At 34.3% G+C, this 17,141-nt stretch overlaps 2 protein-coding genes across 2 annotated transcripts in view; both read left to right on the forward strand.

The window, feature by feature from the left end:
- LOC144444641 (sialin-like) lies at positions 1-10,162 on the forward strand. Its single transcript, XM_078134135.1, has 10 exons — positions 1-155; positions 2,669-2,847; positions 3,706-3,939; positions 4,344-4,431; positions 4,905-5,000; positions 5,621-5,751; positions 6,160-6,309; positions 6,980-7,112; positions 7,759-8,000; positions 9,659-10,162. The coding sequence occupies exons 1-10, from the start codon at positions 74-76 to the stop codon at positions 9,893-9,895; spliced, it is 1,572 nt and encodes a 523-aa protein (XP_077990261.1). The 5' UTR covers positions 1-73; the 3' UTR covers positions 9,896-10,162.
- Positions 10,163-12,900: 2,738 nt separating this feature from the next.
- LOC144444801 (uncharacterized) overlaps positions 12,901-17,141 on the forward strand; it is a 10,323-nt gene continuing 6,082 nt past the window's right edge. Inside the window, exons 1-6 of the mRNA XM_078134340.1 lie at positions 12,901-12,962; positions 15,083-15,188; positions 15,356-15,454; positions 15,952-16,098; positions 16,551-16,672; positions 17,140-17,141. The exon at positions 17,140-17,141 is cut by the window's right edge and continues 110 nt beyond it. Of these exons, the coding sequence (XP_077990466.1) occupies positions 12,925-12,962; positions 15,083-15,188; positions 15,356-15,454; positions 15,952-16,098; positions 16,551-16,672; positions 17,140-17,141 (514 nt within the window). The 5' untranslated portion in view covers positions 12,901-12,924. The remainder of the gene's footprint in view (positions 12,963-15,082; positions 15,189-15,355; positions 15,455-15,951; positions 16,099-16,550; positions 16,673-17,139) is intronic.

Below are 17,141 nucleotides of genomic sequence, written 5' to 3' on the forward strand. Positions count from 1 at the left end.
CGTACACTCCATCTAGACGTGAACGACTACTGTTGCTGTAACATCAAACTCCTTATCCATACAAAACGTAGACATGGTTTATTCCCAAGATGAAGACATCGACCCAATCCTTAAACAGGGAGATACTAAAGAGGTTCATTTGAAATCACCGAAAGGTTTGTTTGTAAAGTTTTAAGTGACGTTGATCATGTGTACATCACAAAATACTAGTATAATAGTCTGAATAGTCCAGGTTTCATTTTCATCGACCTTGAGTATTCGTCCATATGTTAATGACTTTATATGCTCATTTACGGACTGTCCGCAAATATCAATATTGATTTACAATCTTACCCACCATCTTGATGTATGACATGTTGGTTGGCTGTACATGTCCTGATTCTAATAACCTTCGGTGTGTCTCCGCCCCCTTTGGCCTTGGTTTAACACATAGGTGTTGATTTTATTTGTTTACACTGTACATAAAATAACATTTTAGCTTTTGTCCTGTAATTATGCTTCCGTCTTGAAGCTACCCTTCTCTTCTTTGACCTCAGCTGACCTTGCTGATGTATTAAGACTTCATGAGCTGTCCAACAATTTCTTGTGGAACTTGACATGTGACATTGACTTTGATCCCCATATCGATGTATATACCGGTATATATTATATATATATATATATATATATATGTATGTGTGTGTGTGTGTGTGTGTGTGTGTCTGTGTCTGTGTCTGTGTCTGTGTCTGTGTCCGTGTCTGTGTCTGTGTCTGTGTGTCTGTGTGTGTCACTGTGTGCAACAGCATGAAACACTATGTAACGGCTCCTGTGTTATTATCTTATTTGATATTGTGTTATTTATACCACTCTACATATATATGTATTGAGCACTGTTTACTCCAGTATTGACAAAATACACACACACCCACACACACTCACACACACACACACACACACACACAAACACACACACACACACACACACACATATATATACACACACACACACACGCATATATATATATATATATATATATATATATATATATATATATATATATATATATATATATATATATATATATATATATATATATATATATATATATATATATATATATATATATATATATATATATATATATATATGTTGAGGGTAGAAGAAAATCAAGTCGGGTTTTTCGTCTCTACAAGCCTGTTTCGTGAGTAAATCACTCGTCAGGAGATGTTGATGTACATCTCCTGACGAGTGATTTACTCACGAAACAGGCTTGTAGAGACAAAAAACCCGACTTGATTTTCTTCTACCCTCAACATATACTCCGCTCTGCGTGCAGACGTATCGAGCACTGTACTACGGACATATCTTACCACTGACTTCCTATATATATATATGCACACCATGTGTTAAATTATTCAATTATTATGATTAATTATATTTATTATCTTATTATGGTGATGATTCATTCATTTAATTTAGTATATTTCATGTCTCCTGTACTTGTCCACAGAATAAAGAGTAAGTTTTTGACAACATTGTGCCAGCTGTCTATAAGCCTTGTAGTAATTATGTATTCTAAGTATGGTCAGGTACATATATTAAAATGTGTACTTTTTAATTTACTGCCCACACAAGATATAGAGTCTATTACACCCCACCCCACCCCACCCACCACCACCACTTCTATTTCCTTGTTTACAAATTTATGATAAAGTCTATCATGTAAGTCCTATGTATTTGCCAACATTCAGACATATTGAATTATAGTAGCATGGAGTTATAAGTAATAGCAACCATTTGATGAGTATTGCCACATGATAATAAGGTTTTGAAATATACACAAATCTTACCAGACCCCCCCCCCCCTCTTCCCCCCCCCCCCCCAGGTTTCCAACCATAGTAAATACACATTCTGTTCTGTTGCCCCTTTTGGCAAAAATTAGTGTTCTGAAAAATAAGCATAATTCTCTAGCAATGAGGGTGTCATGGCAAATATAGCCTGTAATACAAATAATACACACCCATCAACAATTTGTGTGTTTCCACTTAAACTGCTATTAAGGTACGTATTGTAAACAATATATACAAATACAAAACATTAGTGCCTAAATGTAAAGGTCAAAGGTTGTTCTTTTTCTGAGTGTAATTTTTGTATTTTTTGGTGCTACAGACTATTTTTAAACATTCATGTGTAGTTTTTCAATGGAATCCACTTTTATTTTACGTAACATCTATTTAATTCAAGCAAAGTTTTTATTTTATTTGAGATTATTATTGATTTACATGATTTGATTTGATTTTTTGATTTTTCATTAAGCCAGAAGTTGTAAACTTAATAATCAAATTATTTGTTATAAAAAATAAATTGAGCTATGTATTTTCAGAAATTTTTTTGAAAACAATTTTTCAACATTTTTGGGGAAATTATTTTTTTAGTTTCGTGAGACTGCTTGATTTTCATAGCTGGGGTGTGTGAAGTAATCAAATGAGCATCTTCTGGTAGACCTAACAAATGGTTAAAAATAGTCTGTTCCACTGAAAAATACAAAACCTACACTACAGCCAGAAAAAGAATAACACTTTTAGCTTGTACAGCTTACCATACAAATGCATGTCATTTCTTTTGACTTAATTCTTTAAGACAGTAATGTACCATAATTCATATTAACACACATTTCCAACTTCTAGTTCCAGGCTGTATATCTTGTCGTCATGTACTGGCTCTGATGGGATTCCTTGGTTTTGTGAATGTTTACTGCCTTCGAGTCAATCTCAGTGTAGCAATGGTTGCCATGGTAAACAGTACTGGTAACGATAAAAACCAATCAAGTGAATGCCCAATGAGTAATTCAACTCACAGTGATCCGGTAGGTGCAATGTTGTAGTTATATGATATACCTCAAGGATCTTTTTCTGGTTTGCTAGCCTAGTATGAACCTGATATTTACACCAGGTTAGCCTTAGCCAATGAAGTTATTATCCCAAGGTTCTGTTTGCTAACATTTGGTTAGTTGTTATTCTCAGTCTGGTGTTGCCCAGAGGGAAAGCAATCCTTAATCTGTACTGTATAGTGTATGCTTGTGTCTGTGCATCTGTGTTTGTGTGTGTGCATGTTTATATGGGTGTGTGCATCTGTGTTTGTGCGTGTGCATGTTTGTGTGTATGCATGTGTGTTTGTGTGTGTGTGCATGTTTATGTGTGTGCACGTGTGTTTGTGTGTGTCTGTGTCTGTATGTCACAGTTTGTATGTCTCTGTGTGGTATTGTATGTATAGTATGTATGTATATCATCATGTGATATTCGATCATCACAGTCTAGATTTTTTGAGAAATCAAGCTCTGATTTCTTTATTAAAATTACTCCAAGTCTGCTTAATTTTCAGTAGGAGAAAAAGACATGTCAAGAGCAGTATACTATCCTTATGTCAATGCTACGACATCATATACAATTGATAATATTATAAAAGTTTGTATTTAGTGTTTTTTGCTGGTGTCTTTTTTCACACGACCACAATAAACAACTTACAGTCTGAATAGACCTAGTTTCTCTGGACGTAATCTTTAAAAAGGAGCCCAAAGATATAAGGAAATAGAAGTAAATTCTCACCATTTTATCATTTTGAATGTTAACAATGTTTAGAGTCAACAGCTTAAGTTCAGGTCATTGAATTATTGAAAACACACACTTTGTTTAATTTGCTCTAATAGATTTATTTATAATTTCAGGAAGGAGAATTTAATTGGGATGAAAAGACACAGGGCATTATACTTGGTTCGTTTTTCTATGGATATATTTTAACTCAAGTACCCGGAGGTTGGCTTGGATCACGATTCTCTGCCAAGTATTTATTTGGTGGTGGTGTCCTGTGTACAGCTGTTTTAACATTACTAACACCTATTGCAGCCAGGACGAGTGTTGGATTATTAATTGCCTTGAGAATTGTTGAAGGCATTGGAGAGGTAGGTTACAACTTAGCTGTCCACCCCTATAATTGTAAATGGTTTACCCCAGTATGTATGTACATGAATGTCCACCCTATCATTTTAAAACACTTTAACCCAATATACAAGAGAACTTGGCCAGCAGGAGAACTTGACCATACAAAAATTCAGCCCAGATACTCTTGACTTTTGCCATACAGTTCAATTATGGCTCAGACAACTATACTAGTCTGAGATTATGGTCAATATTTTGTGAACCCCTAGAAACCTGTGAAATCAGTTGTCATAGCCAAAAGATACAAGTTGTTTTCCATTTCCCTTTCTAATGTATGCTTTGTAGTCCTTGGTCTAAGGATAAAACATTGTAAAGAAATCCTTGAGAAAGTTTGCTAACTGAAGGCCTACTTTTATTTGTCAAACAGGGTGTGACCTTTCCAGCTATGCATGCACTCTGGGGAAAATGGGCACCACCTCTTGAAAGAAGTCGACTGGGTGCTTTCACATATGCAGGTATCTTATTATAGTTGCTTGAAATAAAAGGAAACGTGCACAGTGTACACAGACACAGACACATGCACACACACACACACACACACACACACACACACACACACACACACACACACACACACACATACATACATACACACACATACACACACATACACACACACACGCACACACACACAGACACACACATACACACACATACACACATACACACACACACACACATGCATTCATGCATATGCATTCATGCACACATACACGCATACACTCATACACACACAAACACCCACATCAATACATTTACAACTGGGCTTGGGAAAGTAAAACATATTGACCATTTCAAGCAATGCAAATCAAATTCTTTCAGAGTAATTACCTATCATATCTTAGCTATATGTGAACACACAAAAGAAACATTTAAATTAAATCAGTTCGAGTGATACCTATATATTTTGAATTTGTTTTCCAACCAGGAGCCCAGTTTGGTACTGTATTATCATTGCCGATATCAGGATGGTTATGTGATAGTGACTTTCTTGGTGGATGGCCGTCTGTCTTTTATGTTTTTGGTAAGTGTACAACTTAGTAATTAACTGTTTCATTTATTTTGTTACTATACATTCTACAGTGTCAAGGCATTATTATGTACCAGAAATTTGACGTTTTGGCCTCAATCTATATTCAGTTGAAGCTCCTGAACTTGAGAGGACATGAACGCCATATATGACCCCCCCCCCCCCCCCCTTCTACACAGTATTCTGCACCCTACTTTTTGTAAAATTCAGAACGTTACTCAGAATCTAAAAGTGAAAACAGGGAATAAAAGTGAGACTGATTTATCTTAGCTACATTTTTATGCTTTCGAGACACCGAAAATTAATCTTCACCAATTCTGCAACTAGCAACCTCTTTAAAATGGAGTCACAAAAATTGTTAAATCTGGCTTAATAGACTTATAGACCTGCTGTACATTGGTGTGAGGCATTATGTCAACTAAACACACCTTGGAGCTTCACTCCACTTGATTCCTTGCCCCAACAATATAGAGGTGATTATTTCAAGAGGTGTCAAACTCCTAATACAATGTATTTCTGATAATAAAATAAAATAATGCCACTCTTGCAACACTGTCTAATAATTTAGAAAATATTTCTCCTATGTAACTCCATTGTTGTGTAATTATTTACAGGTGTTCTAGGCTGTCTATGGTTTGTTGCTTGGATGTTACTTATCCATGAAAGACCTTCTGAACATCCAAGGATATCAAAAGAAGAAAGAGAATATTTAGAAAAATCTTTAGGAGATACAAAACTAAGCAAGGTATGTATTGTAAGACTAATATTTTACATTGTTTCTGTCAGAATTGTCAATCAGCTAATATATCTGAAGATAATTTACATCAAATTGCATATTTTGTTAACAAAACAGCCCATAAGTATACATATATGCAAATGAATTCCAAATATGGTTAGAAACCCAAAACAATTTGCATACTAGTATATATATGCAAATGCAAATAGATCATTCCAAATTTTCACTTCTTGAGAAGACCTGTTTTTTTTTCACAATAATCTGATATTTTTGGCAAAATAATTATTGCAATGTTTTGAAAAACCTATATTATTAAGTGTTAAATTTTATTTATGTTTTTTTTTTTATGTATAAATTAGTGGCTGACACTCCTCGCCACCAATCTCATTTCCTGTTTCTCCTATTTTATCTCTTCAGGATACTTCTACTCCGTGGCTGTCTATTTTTCTCTCTGTTCGTGTCTGGGCTATCATTTTATCACATGTTGCAAACAATTGGGGGTTTTATACTTTACTAACATGCCTACCTACTTACATGAAACGAATTCTAAATTTTAATCTTTCAGAGGTAAGTAGAATCATTATTTATGCTACAGCTTGAATCATTTGTTTTGTTAGTTAGTTAGTTAGTTGGTTGGTTGGTTGGTGTTCATTCATTCATTCATTCATTCATTCATTCATTCATTCATTCATTCCATTTATTCATTCATTCATTCATTCATTCATTCATTCATTTCATGCATTCATTCATTCATTTCATTCATTTATTTGTTCATTCCTTCATTCAATATGAGGATTGTATGGAGACTGTGGTCAGATTTAGGTAGTCTTCTGTTTTATGGACATTTCAGCTTCAATTTTAAAAGATGTCAATAAATACATACCAAGCAGCAGTACCACAACATAGACTTGCAACAACTAATGTTTACATAAATGTATTTATTTTGGGGCACACAAACATCTTAGTATAAAGACAAATTTTCCTAATTTGACATCACTTTATTTTGGCAGTTAAGAAATTTGAATACAGTGCACTTATTTAGCCATCTCACATTTGTGAATATTTGACGTGTTGATTTCAAATAAATCAGTTATTACTTATGATGCTTTCAGATACACTTTCAGGTATATTACTAAGTTATTTTATGTGCATTGATATAGAGTGGTTGTAGTATAAATGGATGTCATTACAATAATTAGATAATAATAATAATAATGTTGTTATTTTTCTCCTAAAGAATGGTTTACTATCAGCTATACCATATTTCCTACTGTGGTTTATTCAGTCTACTGGTGGAAGACTGGCAGACTTTTTACGTGAGAGAAAAATTCTAAGTACAACAAACACTAGAAAACTTATGAATACTTTAGGTAAGTTGTAAAGAAGTCTAGAAGGAACACTTGTATTATCTCTTTTTATGTGATTGATTATCTGAACTGATTTGGCTATCTGAATTGTTTACAGATTATATATCTAAAATATTTGGTTATCTGGACTAATTTAGTCATGATTCTGGTTTTGTTGTTGTTTTGGACAGCAGTGGGTTTTTTTAAATGTGGGGGGGGGGGGTAAAATAATCAATAACAGTAATGCTATGCTTTCCCACACTGTGCTCAAATAACTGTATAATTATTACCCATGGCACAGACCTATAGTGACACAATGGTTCCTATATTTCATTAATTCCCTACAAAACATATAATTCTTGCTGGCTCTTTATGTATATAGGATTAAAGCCTTCACATAGTAACCTTTATCCTACCAGGTTCCCATAATATCAATATACCATGGGTAATTCAACAACTGGGTTGACCGAGACCCAATTGTTGTTCAAATCAAGGAATTTAGCCATTTAGAATAATATTGACAAGGCTTAAAATTGTAACATGTACATGAGCTGGCCATTCTAACCATTGCCATTAACATGTACATGAGCTGGCCATTCTAATCACCTTAATTTCAACCTGTCCAACTTTCAATAACTGACTTTATTTTTGTATTTTTTTTTTCTCTAAGGTATGATACTTCCAGCTATATTTCTAGTAGCTACAGGATACGTAGGCTGTGACAAAGTCTTAGCTGTTGTGTTTCTGACTTTATCAGTAGGTGGGGGTGGATTCTGTATGTCTGGTTTTAATATCAATCATTTAGATCTATCCCCACGGTTTGCCGGCATCTTAATGGGAATCACCAACATGTTTGCTACCATTCCAGGATTTGTAGGTCCAGCCATTGTTGGACAACTGACCAATCACCAGGTAAGTTACTAATATTTGTAGGGCCAGCCATTGTTGGACAACTGACCAATCATCAGGTGAGTTTCTCAGTCATTGTGTGACAACTGACCAATCATCAGGTGAGTTACTAAGATTTGTAGGTCCAGTCATTGTGTGACAACTGACCAATCATCAGGTGAGTTTCTAAGTCATTGTGTGACAACTGACCAATCATCAGGTGAGTTACTAAGATTTGTAGGTCCAGTCATTGTGTGACAACTGACCAATCATCAGGTGAGTTTCTAAGTCATTGTGTGACAACTGACCAATCATCAGGTGAGTTACTAAGATTTGTAGGTCCAGCCATTGTTGGACAACTGACCAATCACCAGGTAAGTTACTAATATTTGTAGGTCCAGCCATTGTTGGACAACTGACCAATCACCAGGTGAGTTTCTAAGTTATTATTGGACAGTAAACTGACCAATCATCAACTGAGTTACTAAGATTTGTAGGTCTGGTCATTGTTGGACAACTGACCAATCATCAAGTGAGTTGCTATGGCTTGTAGTTCTGGTTATTATTGTACAATGAACCAACCACCAGGTACATTCCTAAGATTTATTGGTTCATTATCAACTGAGTTGCTGACATTTAACATCACATCATTGTGGTTGTCCCTTCTAGGATTGAACAGATTTATCAAATAATTTGGAAATTTAATGGAATTTTGAAGGAATTTTAAAATATGCCTATCGATAGTATTTAGACATGTGAAGAATCCTTGGTTCTCAGCCACGATACCGCAGAATTATTTCAGCAAAGGTGTTGATACATACATGGTTTAGAAATAGCCATTGCATGGGAACGAATTGTGCCCTCTAGTGGTGATACAAAGAAATGTCAGATTTTTAAATTAGAATTTCTGTGGTGATACACAAATAGAATTGTTGACATAAATGTACACCCTCTAGTGGTTATGCAGAGAAATGTAAATTTGTTTTATAAATATACATATATCATCTAGCTGTTCTTGCTGTTAGTATAAAGACAGTGTGCCCACTAGCAGTGTTACTAACAATGGACCTGAACAGTCAATAGCATGTCCAATTCTATTTGTTATATGACAGAGCCAAAGTATGGCCTTTGAAAAGTCCAGCCCCAGGAGTCCAGTTGTTGGTCTGCTTGATATAACTACTCACTACCCACGTCAGGTAGACTGTCGACAGTTGTTCATGCTTTTTTTGCTATGTTTTATCTAGCCTTTGGCAATCGCAGTTCCTATCAGTATGCATCAGTATTCAGTGCTACGGAGCGAGGCGACGACTTTGATTTAGATGAAACATAGCAAAAAAGGCACAAACGACTGTCGACAGTCTACACGTCAGGTTGAGTGTATTATAAGCGAAAATAATTTTGATAAAAAGTATTGACTGTGTTTTTAAAGAAATCTTCTCTTCCAAAATCAAAAATATAAATTTAAAAAGCTTTTGGTCATGTAGTGAAAACATAGAAAATTGATATAGTAATGTTTTATGCCTGTCTTGTGATGATGATGTAGAGGGCAAAATCTTTGTAAAAAAAATTTCCCCTGCGCAGAAGATAACCCAAAATGGATTACGTCAATGAATTGCGCCCTCTAGTGTTGATAAATATGAAATAAAAGTAAAATTAACATGTAATTTGTCATTTCCATGTAGCAAACACGTCAACAATGGCAAATAGTTTTCTATATCTGTGCTGGTGTGTATTTGATGGGAATGGTAACGTACTTGATGTGTGGAATTGGAGAAGAACAGGAATGGAATGATCCCAATTATCACAGGACTAAAAAATATACTCTGTTATCTAACGAAGATGAAGGAGATGATGACTCATTACATATTCAACGTAGTCCTGTAGCGGAATTAAATGATCCAAATTTTGTTAATCAATAGTTTAAAAGATTTATCAATCTGATTGAAATCAGTCAAGGAGGAGGCTCATTTTTATTTTTATTTACTGTATTTCATGTCTACCGTCCTTATTATTTGTTTTCATTTTTGCAACCAGCAATTTCAAGATTTAATTCTTGTTGTAATCATGTAATCAGTCAATGGTTCGACATTCTCTGCCATATTATGTATCAAGTTCCTACGCACCATTAACTAGTTATTGTTACAAATAGATTACACAAACAAAGATTCAAAGAAAAATGAAAAAAATTGGGGCTTTTTTTTGCGGGGGGGGGGGGGGGAGGGGGGTGATACTGTCCAAATAGGGTACTGAATGATGGAGACTAATGAGGGTATTAAAGTTGAAGTGGATTGCTTTCTATATAAAATCTTTCTTTTCTTTCCTTGTAGTCATATTCTGTAGATAAATAATTTGTCCAGTTCACTTATTTGTTTGTTTGATGTAAACAGTCTGGTCAGAAATTCAGAATGTTTCTTGTAACCAATTTTTATAAAAAATAATTTGAGAAAGCATCTGTGCTTTACTAGTTGAAATATTACTGTAATATAACCCTTGTCTTGTTCTCGCAATATTGTTATACTGAAATATCTTAAAAGAAAATTTAAGATTATATGGAAAATTAACATTTTTTTCAGTCAGTGCAAATTCTCCTTAGGTTCATTTACTATGTGCAATTTCAGTTCACATTGTGTCACTCAAGTAATATTTCTACAATATATATCAGGTAATTTTTATAATCTGATAGTTGTAAGATTTTTCATATTAATATAAGTGCTATTTTTCCTCCATGGATTGTCACTAAAAATGTGCAGATAATTCTAAAATGAACACAAAACTTTAATTTTCTCTGAGGAAAATTTGATTGCATACTAGGAATTTGTCTGACATTTATATACATATGAAAAATTACATCATCAGAAACTGATAGTCTACAATTCATATCCTAATACCAGGTTTGAGTTCAGTGAATTGCAAGTGATGGTGTTGAGAATGTTTCTGAGTATAGATAACTGTGAATACCTTTAATTATACAGCAAACCCAGAGCCATTTGTGAGCTAATATTCTATTCCAGGATAGCATATTCCTGAACAATCACCAGCAATGGTATTTTTTGAATATCGTAAATACTTAATAACATCATTATTTTGTATTATGATCATCCTAGACTAGAATATCACGATCTTGGAATAGAATATTAGCTCACAAGTGACTGTGAGCAAATCTTACAAACCAGAACATATAAAGACAGATTGTGGCCCTTTAAGCAATAAATTATATCTCAGATTGTATCAACCTTCAGGGTCGGAGTAGATATTAATGCTAGCCATATTTCCCCATACTTCTGTATGTATATATTATATCTGGAGTCTACTGAAGGTAATTTAAATTCCATGGTAAGGTTTTTTAAACAGAAATATTTAACTGGATTGTACAAATTTGGGACTTGATAACAATTTTATTGCCGATCCTTTGTATGTGAAATATTTTTCTTAATTCTTTCAAACTATTCCTACTTCTGAAAATCTTTTTATGATACATATTACTGCAATTAAAATTATAATCATTTTCTCATAAACATTGTATTTTTTGGCTCAAAATTTTATTTCCACATCTAAACAGAGTTGAGGTCCTGTAGTGCATTTAGGTATGGCGAGCTTGTGTGTATGCAGGTGTCTGTGTGTGTCTGTGCCATGGGTTCTGTAGGTGTGTGTGTGTGTGTGTGCGTGTGTGTGTGTGTGTGTGTGTGTGTGTGTGTGTGTGTGTGTGTATGTGTGTCTTCGCGCTAACTATTGCCAACGCCCTAACTGTACAATAAGTGAAACTGTCTTTGAATGTACAACTTTTACCCTTGTCAATTTCATGAATATCTGTGATTTAACATCTGGGGGAATATTTTTGCTACGTGATTAGGCTTTGAATAATCAATTATTTTGACCACGTAGGAGTTTTGCGGCAAATCTGTAGCGACACGTGTTTCCCTTCATATTTACAGTAGGAAGAAATCATACACAACTCTTCTGATTATTCAATTTTAATTTTAAAGAACATTATTTTGTTCTTTTTACATTCCAAAGTGTAAAAGAACGTTTATGATTTGATGTACAGTAGTATAAATAAACATTATACTGTCATGTTATTCAAGCATGAAACAAGGTCACACTAGGTCAAATAATTAGAATATCAACAACCATGCCAAGTTGACCTTAGCGGTATTTACATAATATGTTATCTGTCTGTCTAGAAAGTACCAGTACGTGAACAACCCGGGGGTGTCTACTTAGAACTTCTATATCGACATATTATATCACAACATTTGACATTACTTTGTTTTGAAATCGCTAATGTTACATGATATGTGTCTGGTAAGTGAGTATGGATCAGGTTAAATATACTTTAAAGAATGGCACGTAAATATATAAATGTATACATATTTATGCTTGTGTGTGTGTGTGTGTGTTTGTACGTACGTACGGTATGTATGTATGTATGTATGCATGCATGCATGCATGCATACAAGCATGCGTACATACATATATACATACCGTACATACATACATACATACATGCATGCATGCATACATACATACATACATACATACATACATACATACATACATACATACATACATACATACATACATACATACATACATACGCACGCACGCACACACACACACACGTGAGACATGTATATACATATACAAAGGGCTATTCGTTAGTTCTGCTAGATATATTTTTCACATCAATGATAACGGTAACAGAGTTTTTAAATGCATATAGGAGAAACAAACAACACATTCACTTGTATTAATTAAACTACAATAATTCAATGTATTGTCATACATTGTTGTCCCCATAAGAGATAACGGACTTCCACACTTTGCGCTGTTGCCACCCCTGGAGACTTCAACTATGATCACATGATCTTTTTATTTTTATCCACTGTGTTATGCATTACATTGTAGTAACTCTTTTCACACCCAACCTACCAGCACATCACAGTCCACCATGGGTTCGTTATTTAGCAAAGAAGAAACGCCCCAACAGTGAGTGTAAAGCATTTGACTTCAAACTTTTTGCTTCCATTCTACATTATGTCACTGTTTATCTATGAGTTGCCATATAGTACATACCGTCTCGTTCAGTATGCCTATATAATCTTGATATATCTCCAAATGACCTCACATATCCAAAGTTTTATAATACTTTCTACCACTGTGGCATATATGAAATCGTTTAAGCACATAAACGTTATATTTATATGTGTAATATAAATAGCAATACACTTTATATTAGGCGGAGCATGGATCTATAACTGAGAGGACATTCTCAGTTATAGATCCATGGACAGAAATACTATCTATTTGGATATACAGCAATAATATGTAAATTTGTGTGTACTATAGCTAGACTCAGACCCATTACGACGACTGGTCGAGAATGGACAGTCCTCTCCCTCGCTGCGCCATTTGCTTTACCGTATTTGTACTTGACGCCCCTTCCCACTACTGTCTGCCTGGTAAACCTATACCATCCAGGGCCTACTGTAGGCTTTATATAATCATAACTGATTCGTCAAACTAGCATTTGTAATCCCTACAATCAAATAATGGCAAACTACCCATATACATACAGTCACGTACATCATAAAGGTAAGACCGAACAGTGACATGCAGGTGACCTTTCTGGAAACAAACAAACTAGTATTGCCTTCCTCACTCAATCACTCACTCAATCAATCAATCACTCATTCAATCAATCAATCAATCAATCAATCAATCAATCAATCAATCAAGCACCACATATTTCATACGTTACTTTACTCAAGATAGAAATATTAATTTAAAAGCAATCCTTTTCTAAATTAAAGTTGAGCGAAAGTAGATGACTTCAAAAAGTGACTACCCCCGTCGACATTGTCTTTTTTATTTATATAGTTTTGTCTGATGTACTGAGAGTATAAGATGATAGTGCATTTATTGTTCATTTTTTAGGCTAGGTACTCATTGTACATAAATCATGTAATGCTATGGCATCATCAGGTTACACTTCATTGTGTCTGAATAATAATAGTCCAATAATAGAATTGCCACAGTCTTACCGGTCACTGTTTAAAGTTAATTAAAGATGTCATAATTAATTAAAACAATCCATTTATTGTATAATCATGCAACCTAGAAAGAAAGTCCTGTGAATCACAGACAACTACGTTTGTTGACTTGAAAACATGGATCTTTAATTACTTAACACTTCCAAATTATTGATGAAAGTGAACCAATATTTGAATGACAGTGAAGCGACCTTAACACTCTAGTCTGGATACCAACTGTGGTTTCTATTTAACCCTGTGAATCGTAGCGATACTGTATAAGAACTAGACTATTAACACTCAGTCTCCATAACATACTATTATTGTTCGTTGGCTCCACAATGGAACACTAGTACGACTAGCAGACAGAATAATTTTGTTGTTCACTACCTGCACTACTGTCAACTCAACAATAAGAGCGAGGCCAAATAAAGGTGATTGAACTGTGTAGATCCAACGCTGGCTCTATACTTCTAGCCATTTTAAGTGAAGTCTCAAAGTGGACAAATTCTCTTTTGGTAAGACTTTTCAAAGCATACAATCGGCATTAAAATCCCCTCACCCCAAAAGGTTAAAGCTGGTTAGTGGTGTCATTCCCACAGCGTACATAATATTACACGGTCTGGTAAACAACTCTCCTAAAGATCTTCACATTATAATCAACCAGAGACCCTGTTGTGACTCGGGGTCTATGATTCAAATGATCACAATAACTTGTCTTTTAAAGTGTAAAGAACTGGTCGCATTTTTTCTTCAATTATGCAAAGTCGCTGTCACTTTGATGTAAAATAAAACGAACAAATGATTTATTAGACGGTGATTGTGACTACGAGGTTTTCCTGTCGGCAAGATTGGACAATTACTCAGACCAAATTCTTGTTTTATAAAAAAAAACATTAATGACTTAGCTTCCGTGTGTATACATTGTTTTATGTTTTATCTCCATGGCAATTGAATTGTTGCACGCTCGATTTGGTAAAGGTTTACAATTTCAACTTTCAAACCTTTTTTTTTTTTTTTTTTTTTTTAAATTAGTATTTGCGTCATTTACCTTTTATTTGCTTTCATTTTTTGTAGGAAGTTTCGAATACGTGATGGTATAACATTGTTTGATTTCGGACCAAGTCCATGCGCACGTCGTGTCAGAATGACTCTTATGGAGAAGAACAAAGCTTGGGAATCGGTAAGACGTTATAATTATGAACGATATACTTGCAAGATGATCTAATTCTATAAACAATGTCGTTGTTTCTCCAGTCCATGAAAGGATTGAAGGAGTCTTTATTATTTCCCCAACGTGACAGTTCAAATTTCATTTCCATTTATATTCAATTTGAATGTATTTTATAGGTTGAAGTTAATCTATTGTATGCTGAGCAAAAGACACCAGAATTCCTGAAAATCAATCCGAACGGGAAAGTACCAGCTATAACAATACACAATGAAGAGGTAGGATTATTGTATTCATTAGACAGATATTTTCGTATTATAATCATACGCTGTCCAGTGATTGGTCCAGAATAAGTCACGTGGGATAAATTAAATTACAACATCAACTGATTTTGTAATTTAAACTATGAGGTCACTGCGTATTACTTTTATACAGCACTGTAAATAGTGCATGATGACGTCATCTCATAACAAACATCGTGTGGCATTAGGGATTATAAGAAACCCAGATGTGCTGGTCTAGGCAGAGTTCATTTTTGTAGCATTTTTATGTATATTCGTAATTTCAATATTATCATAAATGCAATTTGGCATACAGCAACATTTGCCCCCCCCCCCCCCGGTGTGAATTATCCCCCCCTCCCCATTGATTGTGAAATTACCGCTATTTTTGTATGTCCTTTCTAATTGTCTACGGACTACAAAGTATATATTCTTCAACAAAACATAAAAAATGCTAAGTATACATTTACATAATTTTATGTTTATATCCACAGGGTATTCCTGACTGTATGTTATACGAGGCTAACGTCATAACAGAGTATCTTGATACTATGCTGCCTGGAATAGAGTTGTATCCCAAGGATCCTTGGGAGAAAGCACAAATCCGATACTGGCAGGAATGGGAACTCAGTCTCACGGATGTAAGTCACATATAACGGCATTACTGAACAAATGTCATTAATAATTCAACTGGTCAGAGAAAGCGATAACAGGAGCCTATTAAATTTAATAACATCTTTTGTTTTTATTTGCTAGACGGAACTTTAGTATAAAATTAATTGCTTTATGAATTTTGAGGATTTGATTTGAGAGCCGTCAAAAATTCAAAAGATGAAACACAATATTATTGTTGTCATAGGCAACAAAAAGTACATAACTTGCATACCATATTAGTACATGGAATAAATAGATACCCACAAAGTCTAGTTGAGTCGATACTGGCAATGAAAGGCCAAGCATTTCATACTTATTATAGTGGTGACATCTTTTTTGCGTAAGTGTTAATTCGTTCTTTTCATAGAATTTCAACTTCGCTTCAGAACAAATACTCTCGCTAATTCGTTAAATTGGTTTATTTCTGGTACATTTCCAGGACTTTGTACCATACATGTACCACAACGTGTTTGGATTTACATTCAGGGCGATTCACTCATCGCCAGAACGTCTCCTAAAAGACAAAAAAGCACCACAACTAATGTATGAATTTTTCAAACAGTAAGTAATGTCATTTTCACATGAACATAACAAGGTAAACTATGTTTCTCAAAGGAAAGGTTTTAGTCTGTATTTTTAATAATTCAATCCAGGAAAAACGAAGACAGCGGAAGTGAAAATACAGAGCTAATTATCCATCGAATGTCTATGAGTCATTTAAAGCATGTCATTTAAAATAAATTAGTTAAACCAACATTCTTCTGTATTTATTCATATTAGAAATTTCATGAGTTTATGAAAAATGATAAAACAATAATAAAATATAACATGGTACGATAAATTATAACAATATAAAATCTTCAGTTTGGTAGAAACTTGCAATAAGTTTATTTAATTAAAATAAAACAAAATCAGATTGATAGAAAGTTGCCGGCTTAGTATGGTATTCGCTGAACTCAGCTACTTGGTATTATGGATCATAGCGTGTACTTCTCACCATTGTATAAATTATCTAAACTCTTATCCAGAC

This window comes from Glandiceps talaboti, chromosome 13 (genome assembly GCF_964340395.1).
Source record: "Glandiceps talaboti chromosome 13, keGlaTala1.1, whole genome shotgun sequence".
In the NCBI taxonomy this organism is placed as follows: Eukaryota; Metazoa; Hemichordata; class Enteropneusta; family Spengelidae; genus Glandiceps; species Glandiceps talaboti.

Coding starts and splice junctions, on each gene's coding strand:
- LOC144444641 (XM_078134135.1), top strand. CDS start 74: ATGGTTTATTCCCAAGATGAAGACATCGACCCAATCCTTAAACAGGGA. Junction 2,848..3,705: donor ATTCAACTCACAGTGATCCG/GTAGGTGCAATG, acceptor TTATAATTTCAG/GAAGGAGAATTTAATTGGGA. Junction 5,752..6,159: donor GAGATACAAAACTAAGCAAG/GTATGTATTGTA, acceptor TTATCTCTTCAG/GATACTTCTACTCCGTGGCT.